This window comes from Garra rufa, chromosome 4 (genome assembly GCF_049309525.1).
Source record: "Garra rufa chromosome 4, GarRuf1.0, whole genome shotgun sequence".
Taxonomy (NCBI): Eukaryota; Metazoa; Chordata; class Actinopteri; order Cypriniformes; family Cyprinidae; genus Garra; species Garra rufa.
Genome location: NC_133364.1, coordinates 19,284,813 through 19,307,333, shown reverse-complemented (window position 1 = coordinate 19,307,333; position 22,521 = coordinate 19,284,813). Strand labels below are relative to the sequence as shown.

Genomic DNA, 22,521 nt, shown 5'->3' with positions numbered 1-22,521 from the left:
AATAGAAAACACTTATTTTAAATTGTAATAATATTTCACAATTTTACTGTTTTATTTTTTATCAAATAAATGCACCCCCTTGGGACTTATTCCACAAACAAAAATCTTACCAATGCTAATCTTTGAATAGTAGTGTATATTTTAAAGTAGCTTCATTTCACTGAACTCATATTTAACCACTTTTAATAACAAGTTATATTTGGAAAATACAATATAAGCAAATCTGTAATGACTGTGCAATATGATCAGTATTATTAGAAACAAATCAACAAATCTAACAAATAGGGCTTTATGATATTACTGTGATTCAAAGATGCAACTAAAGATGATTTTACAAAAATTTCACTCTGCTACATTTTTATAAATCAATTTATGAACAGATTTACAAGGCTGCTTGTGTCCATTTCAGAAAAACACTAACTGGCATCTTTTTTTTATCGTTATTAGATGTACATGTCAGGCAAGAGATGAGATATTCATATGAGAGTCGCACTTAGACTAAAATGGACCAATTATCATCACACTCATTAGCGATCTCACCTAGTGAGCAAGAGCCTTTAGAAACCACCACTATAGATGTATGCCAACTTCTGAAATGTAACACAACCTTAGTGCCATCACTAAGTGTCGGTCCTCTGTAAGGACATTCAAGTGCATTTACCCTGCTTTGAAATGAGCAAGGCTCATGATGTCCTACACAAGGCTTATTAGCCATGAGGGGCGGAGCCAATCAGTCACTGAAAGATGATTCGCTGCCTGAGCTGTCATCATCTTGACCTTCCAATCCTTTTTTGCCAGCATCTGGAACAGGTGCATCAGGGGTGCTGAAACGGGAAATGCAATATATTAACTACAATATAAACACTTCTTTTTCATACAAATGGTGACTATCATGTGAGAGCAAGCACAGCCACAGACTTCCACGTCCAGTTATTTTTAGATGAGCAAAACGGCTCGTTTTGCTGCTTGATTGGTGCTTTTCAAATTGGTATATTATTTTATTTGTTTTACTGTTTACTGCATGCTGTTATTCTTCTCATTATTTCCCTATAGCAGATAACGAACTGGAAGTCTCACCCATAAGCTGAGATGAAAAAGCTGGACACACATGCATTAGTTATATTATTTTTTACTATTGTTAACACTTACTCAAGCAAACTTGGGTCCAAACCCTCCATTACCATCTTATTTTTAATAGCCATGACTGGAACACCCTGTACGAAAGAGCAAAGATTTATTAGTAAGGAAACAATCTCCTCTACATTTTAGATGGTCTGAGGGTCAGCAACTTGTCAGCATATTTTCATTTTTCATTATGAAAAACACACATACCACTTGCACCATTTTCAGGTATCTGGCATATCGTGGGTCCTTGGCTACAGTCATCACATTTTCTGCTGGGGCCTCTGCCTTTTGCTCCTGAGGGGCCGCTTGTGCTTGCTGAGATGCCTGAATGGACAAGGACTGTGTATTAATACCAGAAATCGACTAAAGGACAAAGGACCCTCAAAAAAAGCTGTTTGGTAGTGACATTCCTAAAAGTTACACATAGATTTTTCTTTAGAACACATTTACCTCAAAATGATGGGGCCTATTAGAGAAAGAGTGACATAAATATTTCCTGATCATAAATGTAGGGTTGTAGTTCAAATCAGTCTTAGTCAATGGATTCAATTAGTTTTTTTACATAAATTTTCATGATTTACAAAGAAAAAAAATTTTTTTTTGAGGAAAACATTTCAGGATTTCTCTCCATATAATGGACTTCTACGGTGCCCCTGAGTTAAATGCAGCTTCAAAGGGCTCCAAACGATCACAGCTGAGAAAAGAAGGGTTACAATTTATATACTTTTTAACCTCAAATGGCTGTCTTGTCTAGCTCTGTGTGTACTCTGTTTAGAGATTGAAAAGTATATAAATTGTAAATGTTTTTAGAAAATAACCAATCGTTTCACTAGATAAGACCCTTCTTCCTTGGCTGGGATCATTTAGAGCTTTTTGAAGCTGCATTTAAACTGCATTTTTGAAGTTTTTGAACCAAAGAAGTCCATTATATGGAGAAAAATCATGAAATGTTTTCCTCAAAAAACAAAAAACAAACAAAAAAACAATTTCTTCACAACTGAAAAAAAAAAAGACAAACATCTTGGATGACAAGGGGGTGAGCACATTATAAAATTTTTGTTCTGAAAGTGAACTACTCCTTTAAGTTGAAATTAGTGGTTAGGGTTCGGGACAGCCACCTCCCAATTGAAAGTACCACAAAAAAAAAAAAAAAAAAAAAAAAAAAAATTATATATATATATGTATGACCCTGGACCACAAAACTAGTCATAAGGGTCAATTTTTTGAATTGGAAAATTTATACATCATCTGAATAAGCTGAATAAATAAGCTTTCCATTAATGTATGGTTTGTTAGGATAGGACATTATTTGGTTGAGATACTATTTGAAAATCTGGTTGAGAAAAATGATTGAGAAAATCACCTTTAAATTTGTTCAAAAGAAGTTCTTAGCAATGCATATTACTAATCAAAAATTACATTTGAATGTATTTACAGTAGGAAATTTCCAAATATCTTCATGAAACTTAATATCCTAATGATTTTTGACATAAAAGAAAAATCCATACAGTGTGTTTTTGACTATTGCTTCAATTATACCCATGCTATGACAGGTTTTGTGGTCCAGGGTCACATACATACATACATACATAGATATATATATAAACATTTAAGATTTGAATACTTAAATGCTTTTTAAATGTGTTTTTTGGTTGTGGGACAGCAGTTTGCACTAATTCTGTAGAATGGCCCATATATCAGCATAGCTGTTACCTCTACAGGGGGACTCGAAGAGGGGCCCGTGACACGATTGCTATCCACTGCAGGGCCGTTTGTCTCTGTGGACGGTCTCACTCCATCCACAGTCACTTCTTCCAAACCAGGAATAGAGGCTAACTGCAAATCAAGCCAAACAATATAAGCCTAAACCAGTGGGTATTCAAACAGTCATGCAAGTTCTGAGTTCCTTGATTTAGAGGTTTATAATCATTTGGATGCTGTGGACCCCAAACATGATTATCCTTGTGTGAGGGACATTATTTTTTACAGGTTTCTACAAATATTTGAACCCTTCAGTTACCTTTGCTTCCAAAATGCTTAGTGTGGTCTCAATCTGCTGGATTCGTAGTGACACTGTTGCTAGTTTCTAAAAGAAAAAGCAAATCTTCAGGTCACTGACACTTTCAGGAAATGTGGAAGCTGCGGCAGCGAGGGTAAATGATGTTTTAACAGGTAAACATACCTCCTCACATACTGTGGAAAACCGGTTCAGGAACCTGACGGTGTGGACGATGAACTGGTTGAGGAAAGCTATGATTCGTCGCTGCTGAATGGCTGGAACCTTAAGAAAGTATAACACTCACTAATATATATACATCAGGCGATCATGTGAGCAGCAGCTGATGTTGCAACGTTAAACATACCTTTGTAAGATCTACTCCTGATCCCACAATGGGTAATCCGTCCTCGTCCATATCAACAGCTCGTTTGCGTTTTAACAGTTACAGACAGATTTCTACGCTTTAAATGTGCTTAATGTGTCTGAACTGTGCAACAAATGCATCGTTGTGAAAATAACTCCTCACGTGACTTCAGTGAGACGTGCAGCACTTCCGCGTTGTGAACATAAAAGTCCTCAACAACTGAAACTATAACGTTAGTTTTTCATTTTAAATACGAATACATGTTGTATATTTTAAGTGCGGATAGTTGTATTTCACTTATTAGTATTTAAACGGTTTAGTTTTTGAGGCGAATTGATAAAAAAAATAATAATAATAAACCTTACGTTATCATAAAGCTCTTCTCACAAAACAACGAAAAATCGACGTAATGTGCGAGCAAATATCGAAAGTTTCGTTTATTAGTCATTTGTGATATTTATAAATAATACGCGATTAGATAGGTTACATGCAATTACTATTTATAATTACTTACTAAAACGATATAACTGCCGTTATAAGACACTACCTTGCAATGGTATTGCCTTTTAGCTTGATTTTTGTTTAGCAAGTAATGACACTCGGGTTATTTCTGCTCTTTTAAAGAGTAAATAATATTTATTGTATTATATAAAGTGGATATTCAACAATCCATAATCAATAGTTAATTTTCATAACTACTTGTGACCTTGGACCACAAAACCAGTCGTTTTTTTTTTTTTTTAATTGAGATTTATACATCACATGAAAGCTGAATAAATAAGCTTTCCACTGATGTATGGTTTGATAAGACAATATGTCTGAGATACAGCTATTTGAAAATCTGGAATTTGAGGGTGCAAAAAAAAAAAAAAAAAAAAAAAAAAGAGAGAATATTGCCTTTAAAGTTGTCCAAATGAAGTTCTTGGCAATGCATATTACTAATCACAAAATTAAGTTTTGATACATTTATGGTAGGAAATATCTCCATGGAACATGATTTTTACTTAATATCCTAATGATTTTTGGCATAAAAGAAAAATCATATATCTTTGACCCATACAATGTATTTTTGGCTATTGCTACAAATATACCTGTGCTACTCAAGACCGGGTCCGGGATCACATTTTGTTTCACAAGTGTCTTCTTTTATAGGCTATGAGATGAAATGTACAAACAGCACATCAGTAAAATCTCGAAAGGACATCCACACAAGCAAAGGACATGGATCACACTGTTACTAAAAAAAAAAAAAAAAAATATGCAGATTTTACAAATCTGAAAAAATTACTTTAATTATGAGTCACAACAAAATTCCACACTTAATGGCATTTAACAGGTGAGGTACATCACCAAAAAAGTCATCTTTTGACAGACCACTGCGACAACAGCCATTTCCTAACTGTTCACAAATGAAAGAAAGAGGAAAGTGTGCATGGTGTAAAATTTAAAAAGCATAAAAAGATAAAATAATAAAGTGTTCGAGTCAGATGTATCTGAAATGTTGCTCTCAGTCATCAACTGCGAAGTCGAAGGGCTCAAAGTCAGAGCGCACTTGTTTGGCCTGGTCCTCTTCCTCTTCTTTTGTACTTTTACACTCTCTCCAGTCGGCACGCATGGGGATGTTCATCAATGCCTCGCTCGCTAACACTTCCCTGAGGCCAAAAACATACATACAGAAACGTACAGTATAGGTGGTTATGCAAAGCAGGTTTTTACAAACAGGTTATACACATCTGTAACTCCTATTGATGAATGTTGTCTGTGAAACTATTACCTGCCGAACTGCAAAGGAAAATTTTTCTTGATGCGATAAAACAGCTTGTCACCAGTATCCAGCTCTACATAAAAGTAGGGCGTTCCTGGAGGAGCAATCTGTAATGGAGAAATATTACAGTTAGTGACAGTGCATCTTAAAACAAAACAGATCTTCTTGGTCTCCTCATGACTTGCTCTCTCATTCACTTTATGGATAATGTTACATGTTTCGTTATTTTAGAGAGTGAAAATGAGTGTATTTAGACACAGCACCTAACAAGAGTGCAAAAACCCAAATGACATGAGAAAAATTTAAGGAACGAAAAATAAATACTTGAAATCTTGTCGATGTGATTTCAATGTGGCTTGTACATTTTGGATTCGTTTTTACCATTTAGACTACAAGAACAAACTAAGCGGAGTGGCAGCAAATATGCCAATATGTAAATGTACACAATAATAATAAAATACAAATCTTTTTATTAGATTTCTGATACTAAATTAAGCACATGTATAAAATAAACAAATGTATAATGTAATACATTACATTAACATTATAATGTAATAACAATCATGTAAAAATATAATAAAATATCCCACTATTTAGTGTGCGCACATATGTACATAAGTTATATTATTGTATATATATATATAAAATTATGTAATCTAATAAAATAACAAATGGTTATATTAACAGTTAAGATAATAAATATAATATAAAATAAACTATTTACAGTATGTACATAAATTATATTATTCTATATATAATTAATTTCGTAATGTAGTAAAAATAAAATGGTTAACAATCCATATTTAAAAATGCATATTTTTAGTGCACATTATTTTTTATTATATTTCCAATATTTAACAGTGTGTGTGTGTCTGTATATATGTATGTAAACAGATGTATATAACGTAATGCATTATATTAATAAACTACTTACAGTGTTTATATCAATTATTATTCACACACACACACACACACACACACACACACACCCACACACACACACACACACACACCCGGATATAATGTAACAAATTTATAAATTAATAAAAATAATGTGAAAATATAAAACTAATTACAGTGTACATAATAATAAATAATACAGTATAATATAATAATACATAATTTATTCTGTAATACATTATATTAACCGTATATATTAAATAAAATGTATATATCATATTAATAATAAATAAATTGTATTAAGTGTCTAATTTATATAATACAATAAAGCATCAATACATTTTCTGATTAAAAGTACATTTATAATAAATACATTTACATGAGCATGCAGCAGAAAGTCCCAGAAAAACTAAAATAATTTTATGTACCTGTTTGAGGTCTGTATGAGCTGGAATCTCCATCAGTTCCATCTGCTGCTCTTCAGCTTGTGTCATGAATGCCTCCTTGATGTCTTCTGTACTGCACTTCTCCATGGGCACCGGCACTACCTGAGGATGACAAAAGAAGTTTCCATTAAACCAGTTATGCATTGCTCTCCCATAAGGAGGCCTTTAGGAAATCATGTATTTGGTCATCACTGGGAACACATCCCTCAGAAATGGTTATTCGTCAGCACAGACAGACTATGTGTCTGTCTGCTCAGACTTAAACTGATGAAATGATGTTGAAGTCTGTGATCAATGGAGGGCTGGGTGTCTCTCACACTCTCCACGCTGCTATGAGTTTACCAGACTCTCTTATTCATATATGTGGTGCTGCTTAGACTGACTTGGGATCTGTACAAGTCAGTCCATTCAGGCAGACACCACAATCTTATTATGCGCAACAATATTTTGTATGGACCTGTAGTTGAAGATGCTGGCTGCGGTAGTTCCTCTCAAACATGACACACCGCTGGCCTCTGCTTTTACAGAACTTCTTGACTGCATTCTTGTATTTCTCCATCTCTTCAACCACCTCCGATGCCAAATCCACCACTGACTGATAGTGTCCGATGGGCAGCAGGAGAACATGGTCCGGAGTGAGACCACCCTTAGCAAGAGCCATGTAACACTGGAAATAGAATAGTTGTGTTAAAGCATGCTGTATAAACAAAAGATGTTGTATCAATGTGACCAGTAACTTATTGGTTGATTTATTTTTACATTTAAAACAGACATATTACACCCCTTTTTACAATATGTAATATAAGTCTCAGGTCACCACAGAATGTGCTTGTGAAGTTTCAGCTCAAAATACCCACAGATCATTTTGAAAATGCCTATTTTTTCGTACATGTTTTTTTAAATGCAAATGAGCTGCTGCTCCCTGCCTCCTTTTCCAGAATAGAGTTGTGCCATTACAACTCATACCTTGGATACTCTGCCAAAAAACACCTGTTTGGTTTTGATTATCATTTGTATTGCCCTGAAATCATGGGTTTTAAAGCCATATCAGTATAAACTTTTGTTATACACTTTTCTGAGCACACACATCCAAAGCACGTGCACAAAAAGCGGCTGTTCTCTTTCAGGTCTTATTGCGCTTAAACTGTCAAATACACACAAGCTTATGTTAAAAACACACAAGTTGCAAAAACAGTCGTTTATGTAAAATACATATTTTGTAAACCCACATGTGTTCCGATGCTTATGACCAAGTGCTTTTCGACTTCCGGACTCGCAAGGCAGAACCAACAGGGTCCGGTGGGCTGTGCTGTAATTAGAGAAGAATAAAAGGTCTGTGTCAAATGCAGCATGCAAATTAATTTCCTTGAATCAGAATATTTCTACATAAGGTAATAAAAACTAGGGATGGGATGATAAATCGATTTGTGGATCGATTCTAACATTTTCCGAATGCATTGTGATTCTCTTTGAAATCGCTTCTGAGCTTAGATTCTGAACAGATGGCGCTCTAGTTTTTATCCACACACTCAAACGCTCACTAGTGCGTTCGGCTGAGGGATGTAATTTTACCTCAGCTCAGAATGTTTTTATGACGCGAGATTAATGTAAACACAGCCCACTGTGAACACCCTTGTAATCTGCTTCAACTTCTTCGAATTGTATGAATAAATATTTTAGGTTCAAGTGCGTGTAAGGATTTGGAAACAATCTGAGTACGGCTGTTTCTAAAGCAAGCAGTGCCATCTGCTGTTCAAAACTAAGCTCAGAATTGATTTGAGAAAGAACTGCGATGAATCTATGCTGAATCATTTCTTGATTCACATTGCAATGATTTATCGTCCCATCCCTAATAAAAACAACCCAGTTCGATCCATTAGACCAAGTGGAAGGACCGGGAAGAGTGCAGGTGAACGGACTCACGGGGTCTTCGGGGCTGTTTGGGATAATTAGGTCTGTCTCCGTCTGTGTGTCTCTTCCTGCCATGTTGACGTTGTTGGTGCTGTGGTTTATTCTGACCCAGATCAAAAAAGAACTGGGTTGCTGGTTCCTCCTGAACAAAAAGGAGAAGTTTAAAATGAATGTATTGCATCATGCTTTTCCACAAAAATGTTAAGCAGCAAAATTGATTTCAACATTTATAATAAATGTTTCTAGAACAGCAAATCAGCATATTAGAATGATTTTTGAAGAACCATGAGCCACTGAAGACTGGAGTAATGATGCTGAAATTTCAGCTCAGCCTACTAAATGCTAAAAATAATTCACAAAATAAAAGATTTCTTTCAAAAAAGCTCACTAAAGCCATTTAAGTAAAAACTGTACACACAAACCTCTGCATCTGCCATGGAGGGTGGCGGTTTTTCTTTCTTCCCATCTTTCATAGCTTTTCTGTAGGGATTTTCTGTGACATCCTGAGGCTGCTTGACTAACTCTGTGGGGTCCATGTTTTTCATCGGGACAATGTTGAATGCATACAAATACTATGAGAGAAGATCAACTTTATAGTTAAACCACAAATTCAGTTTCTATATTCAGTTCTTCAATAAAAATTAAGCAGATGTATGGAATGCACAGATATTAAAATACACTGCCATTTACATGTTTGGGATCAGTGAGATTTTAAAAAAAAAAAATTTAAAGAAGACTCTTATGCTCAAAAAGGCTGCATTTATTTGATCAGTATTATTGAACATTTCTATTCTAATAATAAATTCTACTTTCTAGAAAAACAAATGACTGACCCCAAATCTTTGAATGTAGTATATATTATAAAGTATAATATATAAGTTTTTATTTTGAATAAATTCTATTCTTTTCCAAAATTGATAAAAAAAAAAAATCAGCATTTTAGAATGATTTCTAAAGGATCATGTTGAGTAACGGCTGATAAGAATTCGGCTTTGCATCCCAGAATTAAATTATATTTTTAAGCATATTAAATTTGAAAACAGTTATTTTAAATTGTAAAATTTTAAATTTAAATCATATTTCACAATACTAGAGTTTTTTTTCTGTATTTTTGATCAATAAATGCAGCCTTGGTAAGCATAAGAAATTTCTTAAAAACAAAAAACAAAAAAAACATTTAAAATCTTACTGATCCCAAACTTTTGAACGACAGTGTAATTAGTGATTAAAAGTAATTTGTTATATTAATAATTTCGTTTCATGTTAAGGCTAACATTAAATTTCTATTTTGTTTAAAATAAAATAAAAAAAACACTAAAAACTAAAATCAGTGATTTCAGGCATTACAATATTATAATACGCAGAATGAAAAATGGATGTTAAATTTGGGATTTGCTAACAATCAAATTCAAGTGTTAATAAATGTTTGTAAATATCTTAAACAGTGCTGTTATTCTTAACAGAAACGAAGGCTTTTATAAATGTGTTTTTTAAAATAGAGCTGAAACAATATATAGCGACTAACTGAAGTTTTAAAATTACTAACACTAAAATAAAAAATTATATTTAAAACAACCAAAACTAATAAAAATGACAAAGCACATAACAAAATTACTAAAACTTTTCCAAACACTCACCTTCTTCTTGGCAGGATTGTTGACTGTTGCCAGTGCAATGAATCTACTGACATGCTGAGCATTCTCTTGAAGGACCACATGATTCCTGCAAATTCATACAAATTTCGTTTATCAAATATCTTCTGGAAAGCAAATTACATCCAGATGCTGCAATGCCACACCTGTAGGGCAGCCTCTCATAGTGGACCGCTTCCAGTCCCGCAAAATGGTAGCGGGGCTTCAGCTTGTCAGCGAGATTTGCGATGGACGAAACCCCACAAAACTTTGTATCAGTTTCCTACAAAAGAGCAAGAAAGTAAAAGACCCTTGAGCACACATCAAGTAAACACCTGCAAAACAAATCGAAATGTATTAAAGGGATAGTTCACCCAAAAATGCAACTCTGTCATTAATTACTCACCCTCATGTTGTTCCAAACCCATAAGACCCCTTTGTTCATCTTTGGAACACAAATCAAGATCTTTTTGATGAAATCCAAGAGCTTTCTGACCCTCCACAGACAGCAAGTCATTTTTGTTTTTATGTGAATAAAAATATTATCCTAGCTTCAAAATATTATATCACATGGACTATTTTAACCATTTCTATGCCTGAATCATGGTAGTACCTTTGCCGTATATGGAGGATCAGAGAGCTCTCAGATTTCATCAAAAATATACTGATTTGTGTTCTGAAGACGAACGAAGTTCTGACGGGGTTTGGAACATTTTTCAGAATTTTCATTTTTGGGTAAACTATCCCTGTGAAGGAGCACAACAGAAAACTTACAGGACTGTTTCCATACTGCCACACGCCTCGAGGCCACTGCGAGGTCAGGAGAATGTCCACCCCTCGAAATTTGGAGTTAGAGAGCAGCGGTGCCACCAGGGCAGAGATGTCTTTAGAGGAGAAGCAATGTGAGGGAGCAGGCTCCTGTTGAGCTTCTCTACCACTGACATAAGCGATCTGAAGACCTGATGCCCCTGTGAAAATACCTCTTCGACCTGTGCAAAAAACGCAAAGACAAATGTCAAAACAGATTGCAAAGGCCAAAATTATTAGAACACTTGTATTTTCACCAGCTATAAGTCAGTCATTTCTATCTTTTGCTGTAGTGTGTCAGTAGGAAATATCAGTTTACATTTCCAAACATTCATTTTGTGGTTAAATTTAATAATCCAGTGAGATTTTTGTTGCACAAGGAGATCTGATCACAGACTAAATCCAGAAGAACTGTGGCAACGTCTCAAACATGCTTCATGAATCTTACCAGCAAAGTTACAGTACTGTTAAAAGTTTTAGGCACTTGTGTACAAATTATGTAAAATAAGGATGCTGTGAAAAATAATGTCATAAATAGATTTTCTTCTATCAATTAACTTCTATTAACTAAACTAAATCACTGTTTGGTGTGACCATCCTTTGCATTTAAAGCAGCTTTTTCCTTAGGTGCACTTGCACATAGTTTTTCAGGTAGGTTTCTTGGAGACATTGCCACAGTTCTTCTGTATTTAGTCTGTCTCAGCTTGTTCTTCAATTCTTCATGTCATTCCAGATAGACTGGATGATGATGATGAGATCAGGGCCCGTATTCATAAAAAAAAAATCTTAGTGCAAAGAGTTGCTCCTAGTGACAAAATTCTGAGAAAATTCTTAGAAATGTGGGTGTTTTCCCTTAATAAAGAAAACAGTAATTCAGAAAGCATCTTAACCCTTAAAAGAGGTCTTAAGCTCCAAAATTGTTAGGAGTATGGACTAGGACTTTTAAGAGGCTTAAGAGTTTGAGTGACAAATCAAGAGGAGAGCAAAGAAATATTTTTGCACACAATGCATGACAGTGAGTTAATAAGATGCCACATATGAAGATTGTGCAGGGATAATGTTTGTGACAGGCAAACATCACTTAACCACTTATTACACTGACATATTTGGCAACTGGAAGCAATGCAGCTATGCAGAAGTAATGATTTGGGTCTGCTTACAGTACAACCTTCTATAAGCAAAGAGATCACACAAACAATTACAGCACTTTCAGAACCTTAATGTGTTGCTATTAATTTCCTATCAAATACAACATTAACAGCATGGTAAATATATATATAAAACCAACCAATCACAGTCTTCAAAAGGCTTTGTCATATCTAGCAACGGGGTCAATGCCGCCTACTCACCAAGATAAAAGTTTTTGTCTTTTCTTCACTCAGAGCTGCTCTTAGATTGGTCCTGAATCACTCTTAAGCTAAGACTTTCTACGTTTAAATTTTTTAGCTAAATTAGGAGCTTTCTGAGAGGATTCTTAGAAGCTTTAAGAATACGGGCCCAGATCTCTGTGTGGAGCATTGGCTGTTGTCGGACTCCTTGAGCAAACAAAAATAACACTGGATTATTGCAATTAATGGCAAAATGTTTAGAAATGTAAACTGATATTTTCCACTGACACAGTACAGCAACAGATATAAATCACTTAGAACTATTTTTTAGCTGGTGATAATACTAGTGTTCTAATAATTTTGGCCAACACTGTATGTCTTCTACTGATGGGAGGTTACGGATCAATCTTACCCAAATATGTGATGTTTTCTGCCAACTCGCAGCCATCAGAGTTTGAGAAATACTTCACGGTATCTTGGCTGGCTGCGCCAAGAATGTATGTGTGAATGGGTGCTGAGGGTTTAGAAAGATCACCGATTAATTAATTCAGTAGAGTGTTTGGTGTGATTGAGAAATACATTTAAACCAAAAAGTGAACCTTACCTTTTTTCGCACCAGATTTGTATGCTTCCCATTCTGCTTCAGCCTCAGGAGAAGTTCCAAAAAAATCCCCAACGCACAGCAGCAACTAAAAAAACAACACTATTAAGTTTAAACCCACTACTTTGTCTGTTTATAGCTTTAAAATAAAAAGATACACGTGTTGACTCACATCAAATTGCCCGCTCTTTTTCTGAATGGCGTTCACCCGGTTGAACAAAGCATTTATTCTTCCTTCAACGTCACCGCATGCGAGTCTAAAAGGGAATGAAACAAAATTAGTTTGGAAACACAGAGACGTGATTTTGAGTTTAATACATGCACACATCTGTCAATAATGGCTCTAAGTTAAATCACTGATTAACATAAGCAGCGAGGCAACTAACATTCACACATGCCGTTTTTCAACCTAAAATCAACTTACACTCGTAAAGGTTTGTCCCCCATACCGAATAATATATAAATATTCTTAAAGAGTCTTAAAATTAATGTCTCTTGTGTCTGAGCATTGGCGTTAAATTGTGCGTCGACAAAATAAACCCTGTCAGAACAGAGTGTGAATGATTTCGGCCGCTTTATGAAATATACACCATAAGGTAAAACTTTGTCTTTTTGGTGGTGTTGTAAATGATTAAAGACATTTGAGCAACTATCGTGTATAAGTATAGAATTTATAAACACGAAAATGTATTACAAATCTAAACGCACATCAAGTTTCTCTCCGGAGGAAAACTAGTGATGGGAGAAACGAAGCTTTTCGAAGAAGATTCGAATCAATTGAATCAATTGCTTCGCAAATGATTCACTGTTTGGGTTTCGAAGCGCTCGAAACGCCACACGCTGGTCAAAATGGGTGTAAAAAGCTTTGTAAATGTTTTATTGAAAGCATAATACATTAAATGCAATAAAAATAATAAAATACCATTAAATGTCAAGTGTCCGTGTAATATATGTTTTTTTGCAGGGCTTGTTTTGTTTGTTTTATGGAAAGATTGTATATAGAGGCCAGTAAGAGACTATTAACTACTTCTCATGCATTTAATTACTCAAATGTCTCGTTAAAAATGTCTACAAATTGATGAAACTGATCCGAGATCAGTTAAAAACCACAGATGCTATTCTAAACTTAACGAACTCGCATGATTCATGGGTTTACAGAGATCGCCCCCAATTTTGATTTTATTAATCACTTGCTTAGAAAATACAAATGTGAGAAAACATATATCAAGGAAAAGAGCCAGGGGTTCAAGGATGGCCAAACAATACAAAGAAATTAAAATTCAAAAGAGAGGGAGTGGAAAATGTTTAAAAAAAAAAAATAATAATAATAATCACAAATATATAAAATAAATAAACAGATTACATAATAATAAACATAATCTCTCCAACAAAGCATAAATTATTTATCAAATAAAAATGTATACAAAAACACCTGCAAATTATGACATTTCAAAACGTTTTGAAACATTTATGATGTAACGAAGCCTCGTTTACTGTGATAATTTGTGTTTGAGCTTTTGGAATTTGAGGGTGTTTTGTTTGGAATTTTCACTTTTGATTAGCAATATGGAAATGTTTACTTTCAATGGGACTTGCTTGCAAAATATTTTATCAACAAATGCAAGGTTATGAAAGCTACCCCCATTTTTCTTACTTTCAAGATATTAAAATCTATATCAAATCCTTATCTACCTACAGTAACAAAAAAAGCAACTAAAACTTAGACAACTAGGCTCACTTTTGGTGTTTTTGTGTATTTTTTAAAATAATTTATTTGTGTTTTGTAGTAAAGTTTATGTTTTTATTATGTGATCTGATGATATTTTTCTCATTCTCATTTATTTGCTTATTTTTTTAATTTATAGCCTATATTTCTTTCTCTCTTTTTTGGGCATCCTTGAACACCTGGCTTTTTTCCTTGGCGTATTTATTTATTTATTTTTACATTTCATATTTGTACTTTCTTAGCAAGTGTTTAATAATATATGTATATTTATGTATATAAACACTACCACTCAAAAGTTTGGGATCAGTAAGCCTTATAATATTGCAAAATGTTATTACAATATAAAATAATGGTTTTGATTTTAATGTACTTTTAAAATATAATTCTCATGATCCTTCAGAAATCGTTCTAATATGCTGATTCATTATTAGATTTATCAATGTTGGAAATATATATTTTTGGAACCTGTGATTCTTTTTTTTACAATTCTTTAATGAATAAATTAGAAGAACATAAAAGAACATCATTTATTCAATATATAGATCTTTTCTAACAATGTAAATCTATGCTATCACTTTATTATTATTATTAACACATCTTTGATGAATAAAAGCATTAATTTCTTTCAAGAGAAGAAAGAATAAAAATTGACTGACCCCAAACTTTTGAACAGTAGTGTATATTGTTATAAAACCTTTTTTGTTTTAAATAAATGTTCTTCTTTTTCATTTTTATTGATAGAATCCTGAAAAAAATATCCTAGGTTTCAAAAAAATATTATATTAGGCAGCACTTAAACTGTTTCCAGCATTGATCAGCATATTAGAATGCTTTTTGAAGTCTGGAGTAATGATTCTGAAAATTTAACTTGAATTTAGCTTATTTAGTTAGTTAATTTATTTGAAAACAAAGAAAAAAGATGACTTTAGCACTTTGCCACGCGCTCCGAACCGCTGTTTTGAAACAAATGATTCACAACAGTTTCGAAGCTTCACGAAGCACTTCGAAAGCGTATTAAGCGCCTCATGTATGCGCACAAAATTCGCAATGTTTCCGTCAGCGATTATCAGTTTATATCTGAATATTACCGGTTAAATTAAACAGTTATGATGTATATAACAAAACAACCTGAAATATACTTTTCTACCGCGTTATTATATAATTTACATATGGATTACAAAACATACCTCTGCGCAAAACTGGGGAGAGCGAGACGCAAGTCACGCAACGTGACGCAACACAAACACAAGACCAAAACAGGAACTGATTTACATTTGAAACCCTGAAGTGCACAATGTAATAAAAGAAAACAAACTGCCATATTTTTTATACAACAACAGGGATTTCTAAAAGAGCTGCGTTTGAATAAACAATCGCAAGTGCGAATTAGCTGACTCTGTAACGTTAAACATGCCAAATTAAATACATCTAAACAGGCAGATTCATTTATAAAGCGTTATTACTTTTGTGTATGTATGCAATCCGTTTGTTCGCGTCTGCAATGCAGACCTTGTTTGCAAATGACGCGATTGTTTATGGAATATATGCATGCACATGAGCTGAATGCGCTCAACATTTCCATATATAGGCTTTGGGAAGGAAGCGCTTTCTAATCACAGCTGAAGAACAACAACCGCTGATCCCAGAACGGCAGACATGACATCCCCCGAGCAGATTATAGAGATCATCATGGATGACAAAACGTACAATGTGAGTAAAAGCAAGCTGATCGAGAAGAGCGACTACTTCCGTGCGCTGTACAGCTCAGGGATGCGGGAGTCCGCGGAGGATACGGTGCAGCTGCGGGGGCTGAGCGCGCCGGGGCTCGAGCTGGTGCTGGAGTTCATCAACACCTCCAAAGTTCAGGTAGCCAACGAGACTCTGGAGGACCTGATCGAAACCGCATCCTTTTTGCAAGTCACTTCCATACTAAAACTGCTCCTCTCGGAAATCAAGCAGGAAAATTGCGTGGAGCTGTTCAAGCTCTCTGAAATCTACGGGATGCATGATCTCAAAAAAGCTTGCTTGAAATTCATGAGCTGCTATTATCATCCCATGCTGCGCAGGCCGGAGTTCAGGATGTTGCCAGCTCCTCTGCGGGATCAGATCCGAGATATGCGGATGAAAGGCACGGCTACTTTAGTTGCAATAGGGGATTTTACTGACACCTGTCTGGATTTGGCAAATCAGGACGAACCTTGGTCTATGTTAAGATATGATGAGCTAGAACAACGGTGGAAACCCCTAGCCAACAGTCTTCCTTCAGACATGATCAATGTTCGAGGATACGGATCTGCTGTGTTGGACAACTACTTGTTTATTGTTGGTGGATACAGAATGACAAGTCAGGAGATCTCTGTGGCCCATTGCTACAACCCCAGCAAGAATGAATGGAACCATGTGGCACCTTTGAACCAGAAGAGGTACAATTCACTATTGACTTGTCCATTGTTTTGGTTTGCCCAGGTCTGTAAGTGCTCTTTTTGTATCCAGATCCAACTTCAAGCTCCTGGCCGTGAGTGGGAAGCTGTATGCGGTTGGAGGTCACTGTTTGAGTACGGTGGAGTGTTATAGTCCAGAGCAGGACTGGTGGACGTGTGTGGCATCTCTGCCTGATCCTCTCGCTGAGTTCTCTGCCTGTGAGTGTCAGGGCTTGATCTACGTCATGGGAGGTTATACCTCTAGAGGTGTGTTTTACTGAGAGATGGGTTCATTCACACTCACACACAAACATTTACTTTTTCTGTTATGTTCTTGGTCTTATTGTGGTTAATTCAGCTGTATTTGTATTTATCCAAAGAAAAAATGTGTCTTTACTTACCTTTCTTGTTAAAGTTATCATAGGATATTTTATACTCTTATTTAAAGGGGGTCATGACATGGATTTGTAATATGTTGCACAAGAAAACATAAATAAGTTGGAAAAATATTATTTTCAACCCTCTATTATTGTTTTAAGGGGGAGGTCCTTTAATGCTTGTCAGTAATTGGCCACCGTTATGACTGGCTAACGTCATTGCATTGACAACAGTATCAACACTCCCTTACTATTGCATGTGAGTGTTTTGACAACATGATGACACAGCATTATAAAATAATTTACTTACAGTTTGGGATGCAGCTGCAGTCAGATCTAGTATCGCTTCATCTTTCAACAAATGTTTCTTTGTGAATTCTCCATGATACTCTGACAAAACAAAATACGAACAATCCTCAGACACGATCCGGGATGGCATTAAAAGTCCATTATATGGAGAGAAATCCTGAAATGTTTTCCTCAAAAAACATAAATTCCATACGACTGAAGAAAGAAAGACATAAACATCTTGGATGACAAGGGGGTTGAGTACATTATCTGTAGATTTTTGTTCTGAAAGTGTACTACTCCTTTAAAAAAGAAACTATCCACTTGTTCCTTAGGCTGGGAACCTTCTGATATCTGTATAAAGATGCAAACAAGCTTTTTAAACCAAACGCGCCAAAACGAACATTCTTTCACTTCATTTGTCATACTGATGACATACTAAAGCGAACACGCAACTTAGGGCTGGACAATATATCGAACGATATTGTGAGGCGCGTTTAGTCAATGAAGCCGGTGCTTTGATTAGTAGTAAATCTCCATCACGTGCGTTCCGCTCAGGTTCCGCTGGAGCGGCAATTAATACACAGAGACGTAAATATCTGACAAGCTACGCCATATCGCGCTCAATATCGCGTTCGATATATTGTCCAGCCCTAACGCAACTGTATACTGCATCCAGTGTAGACAAAATATAGGCAGTGATTGTAATTTCTATTTGCTTTTAACACGATACAACACTGGCATTCATCCTAATCAAGTGTCAGCCGCTAAGCAACTGAATGCCAGTGGGCGGGGCCTATGGTGAGTAAAAGACTATTCGTTTATGTCTTGCTCTGGAGGCAGTGTTTATGCACACAACTGCGCAGGAATGACGACACTTCACACCTCAGATCCAAATGAGCAGTTTTCGGAGTGTTAATACGTAAATGCTTTTTCATTGATGAAGAGGACATCTTAAGTTATAAAACTTGCAGGATGTATCAAGCATACAAATACCTCTTCTATGTCAAAAGATTAAGGGATTCTCAGGGATTATCTGGTTTCTCATGTCAAGACTCCTTTAAGACCATCTAAAATCTAAAACAGTATTGAGTGGCAATTGCACTAATTGCTTGGGCCCGTCATCACTGCTTGCAGCTATATTTATCTTTCAAGATTTGTCATCTCAGTGTTTTTTCTCCTAATGTCTGACAGATAGGAACACCAACGTGCTGCGCTACTGCCCCACCTCGGACACATGGTCCGTGTTCCATTCCTGTTCGGCTCATGTGCGCAAGCAGCAGATGCTCTCCGTGGAGGACACCATCTACCTGGTAGGCGGCTACACGCATGAGCTAGAACCTGCAGAAATGGGACGGCGGAGACTCAGCCAGACGGAGGACATGCTGACAGTACAGTCTTACAACGTCCAGACGGGAGAATGGTTACAACTTAAGGAAAACACATCAAAGTCTGGCTTAAACCTCACCTGCACGCTGCACAATGACGGCATCTACATTATGAGCAGAGATGTCAGCCTGCCCACCAGCCTGGAGCACCGCGTCTTTCTCAAATACAACATTTTCTCAGACGCCTGGGAGGCTTTCAGACGTTTTCCAGCTCTGGGACAGAACATGCTGCTTTGCTCACTCTACCTGCCCAACGTGCTATGAGCCGTGTCGCTCACTCTCTGAGGATCTGGAGAAGACTGTATACTTTGTCGTAGCAAGCCCAGCTGCATCAGAAATGGAGGTTTAGCACAATGGTTTACTAGATCAGAATGATCAACCAACACAAAGAACCTGCAGGACACATTAAAGGAATAGTTTAGGCAAAAAATGTAAACTCAGTCATTATTTACTCACCCTCAAAATGTGTGACTTCAAAAGAGTGTCTGGAACATTCTTTAGCATTCAGTTTTTGTGTTCCATGGAAGAAAAAAGTCACATAGGTTGGGAACAACATGTGGGTGAGTTAATGTAAATAATGACAGTTTTGTTTTGTTTTTTGGTGAAATAGTCATTTAAATTATTATTTCTAAATAAAGCTCAGCAGTTTGGCTTTGATTATTAAAATCACAAGTCAGAAAGCTTTAACATTAAAAGACATAGTTCACCAAAAAATTTAGGTTAGCTGAAAATGTACTCACCCTCAGGTCATTCAAGATGTAGATGAGTTTGTTTCTTCATCAGAACAGAAATTCAGCATTACATCACTTGCTCACCAATGCATCCTTTGCAGTGAATGGGTGCCGTCAGAATTAGAGTCCAAACAGCTGATTAAAACATCACAATAATCCACATGACATCCAGTCCATCAATTAACATCTTCTAAAGCGAAAAGCTGCAATTATCTTTTTTTTTTCTTCTTTTTTTTAAGTGGCAGAAACAGGCTTCTATAGGCCACCAAGTGATGTAATGTAATTTTTTTCCAAATCTGTTCTGATGAAGAAACAAATTCATTTACATTTTGGATTACCTAAGGCTGGGAAGATTTTCAGCAAATTTTCATTTTTCACTGAATTATTCCTTTAATATCTCCATCAGAAGTTCTGTTAAGGTATTCAAAAGCAGTTTTAACATACATATATAATAGTATTTATTATGGCGAAGATAAAGAACACTATAAGAGCCGCACAAAACATTTTCAACCTGCACAAAACCTTCTAATGCCAATGCATGTATAGTATATATAACATATACAGATTTACTATTACTAATATACAGATGCACAAGTAAAGGCTTCAGATTTTTCGAGCCTGCAGAACAAATTAAAACACTAAACTTGCATAAGCTGATTAAACAACTTAACATGAAAAGTAATTAAAGACATCAAAGAGACAGTTCATCCAAAAATGAAATTTCTGTTATCATTTATTCACATTAATGTCATTCCAAATGTGCATGAATGTACACTTTTTTTTGTCCATAAAATGAAAGTCGGTGGGGATTTGCAAACCCATATGCCATACAGGAAAGAAACAGGTTCGGAAAAAAACATGTTTGTGAACTGTGCCTTTAAGATCCAATGTGCCAGAATAATGGTGATTGTTGAAATGGTATAGACTCTCTGTGCCTGAAAAAGTCGTTTATTTTTGACTTGATTACACTTTGAATAGTCTTAGTTGAATTATTTTATTCCAAATACTGTCTATCTGGAAAAGTGTCTTAAAACGTGCTGCACAAAAAAAGGACAAATACATAAGCACCTGACCTAACCGCTGTGATGTATTTTTGCATTAAGTTGAGTGAGATGACCTGCTGAGATGTTTTGATTTTGAAGATTTTGAAAGAAAAGGAGATTTTTTTTATTTTATTTGAAGTGTTAGGTACTTTATACTTACGTTCCATTTACTTTTTGGTTTTATAACATTTTGATTATTTTTCATATGTCGAGCCAAAATGGATAATGGTTTTGTTGAGCATTCCCAAGTTGCCTTGAAAACGTTAAGGAGTAAGTTAAAAATGTGCAGGGAAGCAAATAAAAGGCTTTATATTACTTATTTCATTTTGTGTGTCTGTTTTATGCATTTGGCAGATGTCAAACTGTCACTTGTCCTTCTTAGTAAGGTCACCTTCTGTCGTTCTGGGCTGTCCATAGATTGTAGTTAAACATACCGCAACTTCCTATCAGATTAGCTGTGTCATTGTTGCAGATGCATCAGATGAGTTCACTGGCTTGGAATCAGATCGTTGTCCACTTTCTGTCCTTTATTAATTGTCTTGGCATCTGCACTGTACAGTCGTGGCCAAAAGTTTTGAGAATTAAATAAATATTGGAAATTGGAAAAGTTGCTGCTTATGTTTTCATAATAGCAATTTGCATATACTCCAGAATGTTATGAAGAGTGATCAGATGAATTGCATAGTCCTTCTTTGCCATGAAAATGAACTAAATCCTGAAAAAAACTTTCCACTGCATTGCTAAGAAGGCTTCAGGGCGTCCAAGAAAGTCCAGCAAGCGCCAGGACCGTCTCCTAAAGAGGATTCAGCTGCGGGATCGGAGTGCCACCAGTACAGAGCTTGCTCAGGAATGGCAGCAGGCAGGTGTGAGCGCATCTGCAGCACAGTGAGGCCAAGACTTTTGGAAGATGGCCTGGTGTCAAGAAGGGCAGCAAAGAAGCCACTTCTCTCTAAAAAAACACCAGGGACAGATTGATCTTCTGCAAAAAGTATGGCGAATGGACTGCTGAGGACTGGGGCAAAGTCATATTCTCGGATGAAGCCTCTTTCCGATTGTTTGGGGCATCTGGAAAAAGGCTTGTCCGGAGAAGAAAAGGTGAGCGCTACCATCAGTCCTGTGTCATGCCAACAGTAAAGCATCCTGAGACCATTCATGTGTGGGGTTGCTTCTCATCCAAGGGAGTGGGCTCATTCACAATTTTGCCCAAAAACACAGCCATGAATAAAGAATGGTACCAAAACACCCTCCAACAGCAACTTCTTCCAACAATCCAACAACAGTTTGGTGAAGAACAATACATTTTCCAGCACGATGGAGCACTGTGCCATAAGGCAAAAGTGATAACTAAGTGGCTCAGGGACCAAAACGTTGACATTTTGGGTCCATGGCCTGGAAACTCCCCAGATCTTAATCCCATTGAAAACTTGTGGTCAATCCTCAAGAGGCGGGTGGACAAACAAAAACCCACTAATTCTGACAAACTCCAAGAAGTGATTATGAAAGAATGGGTTGCTATCAGTCAGGATTTGGCCCAGAAGTTGATTGAGAGCATGCCCAGTCGAATTGCAGAGGTCCTGAAAAAGAAGGGCCAACACTGCAAATACTGACTCTTTGCATAAATGTCATGTAATTGTCGATAAAAGCCTTTGAAACGTATGAAGTGCTTGTAAT

General features: G+C 36.0%; 3 protein-coding genes across 3 annotated transcripts; 1 reads left to right on the top strand and 2 right to left on the bottom strand.

The window, feature by feature from the left end:
- Positions 1-28: 28 nt before the first annotated feature.
- On the bottom strand, positions 29-3,654 carry washc3 (WASH complex subunit 3). The gene is made up of 7 exons (XM_073838108.1): positions 3,489-3,654; positions 3,308-3,406; positions 3,146-3,211; positions 2,839-2,961; positions 1,333-1,449; positions 1,150-1,214; positions 29-824 (listed from the first exon to the last, which is right to left on the bottom strand). Exons 1-7 carry the CDS (start codon positions 3,537-3,539, stop codon positions 731-733), a joined length of 615 nt encoding a protein of 204 aa, XP_073694209.1. The 5' UTR covers positions 3,540-3,654; the 3' UTR covers positions 29-730.
- Positions 3,655-4,215: 561 nt separating this feature from the next.
- Positions 4,216-13,433, bottom strand: cwf19l1 (CWF19 like cell cycle control factor 1). The gene is made up of 14 exons (XM_073838512.1): positions 13,302-13,433; positions 13,050-13,134; positions 12,881-12,965; positions 12,689-12,790; positions 10,916-11,130; positions 10,309-10,424; positions 10,148-10,232; positions 8,933-9,082; positions 8,523-8,652; positions 7,829-7,908; positions 7,057-7,266; positions 6,582-6,701; positions 5,263-5,360; positions 4,216-5,140 (listed from the first exon to the last, which is right to left on the bottom strand). The coding sequence occupies exons 1-14, from the start codon at positions 13,322-13,324 to the stop codon at positions 4,996-4,998; spliced, it is 1,644 nt and encodes a 547-aa protein (XP_073694613.1). The 5' UTR covers positions 13,325-13,433; the 3' UTR covers positions 4,216-4,995.
- Positions 13,434-15,800: 2,367 nt separating this feature from the next.
- Positions 15,801-21,169, top strand: klhl42 (kelch-like family, member 42). Its single transcript, XM_073838258.1, has 3 exons — positions 15,801-17,026; positions 17,097-17,290; positions 18,883-21,169. The coding sequence occupies exons 1-3, from the start codon at positions 16,260-16,262 to the stop codon at positions 19,338-19,340; spliced, it is 1,419 nt and encodes a 472-aa protein (XP_073694359.1). The 5' UTR covers positions 15,801-16,259; the 3' UTR covers positions 19,341-21,169.
- The last annotated feature ends 1,352 nt before the right edge of the window (positions 21,170-22,521 follow it).

What these genes read in the sequence shown, in the direction of transcription:
- washc3 (XM_073838108.1), bottom strand. Translation starts at nt 3,539, where the DNA reads ATGGACGAGGACGGATTACCCATTGTGGGATCAGGAGTAGATCTTACA. An exon ending in CAGGAGTAGATCTTACAAAG is followed by an intron (nt 3,407 to 3,488) that starts GTATGTTTAACG and finishes TACTTTCTTAAG; the next exon opens with GTTCCAGCCATTCAGCAGCG. An exon ending in ACCTGAAAATGGTGCAAGTG is followed by an intron (nt 1,215 to 1,332) that starts GTATGTGTGTTT and finishes TCTTTCGTACAG; the next exon opens with GGTGTTCCAGTCATGGCTAT.
- cwf19l1 (XM_073838512.1), bottom strand. Translation starts at nt 13,324, where the DNA reads ATGGGGGACAAACCTTTACGAGT. An exon ending in GGGGACAAACCTTTACGAGT is followed by an intron (nt 13,135 to 13,301) that starts GTAAGTTGATTT and finishes ATTCCCTTTTAG; the next exon opens with ACTCGCATGCGGTGACGTTG. An exon ending in TTTCCTTTGCAGTTCGGCAG is followed by an intron (nt 5,141 to 5,262) that starts GTAATAGTTTCA and finishes TTTTGGCCTCAG; the next exon opens with GGAAGTGTTAGCGAGCGAGG.
- klhl42 (XM_073838258.1), top strand. Translation starts at nt 16,260, where the DNA reads ATGACATCCCCCGAGCAGATTATAGAGATCATCATGGATGACAAAACG. An exon ending in GCACCTTTGAACCAGAAGAG is followed by an intron (nt 17,027 to 17,096) that starts GTACAATTCACT and finishes TTTTGTATCCAG; the next exon opens with ATCCAACTTCAAGCTCCTGG. An exon ending in GGGAGGTTATACCTCTAGAG is followed by an intron (nt 17,291 to 18,882) that starts GTGTGTTTTACT and finishes AATGTCTGACAG; the next exon opens with ATAGGAACACCAACGTGCTG.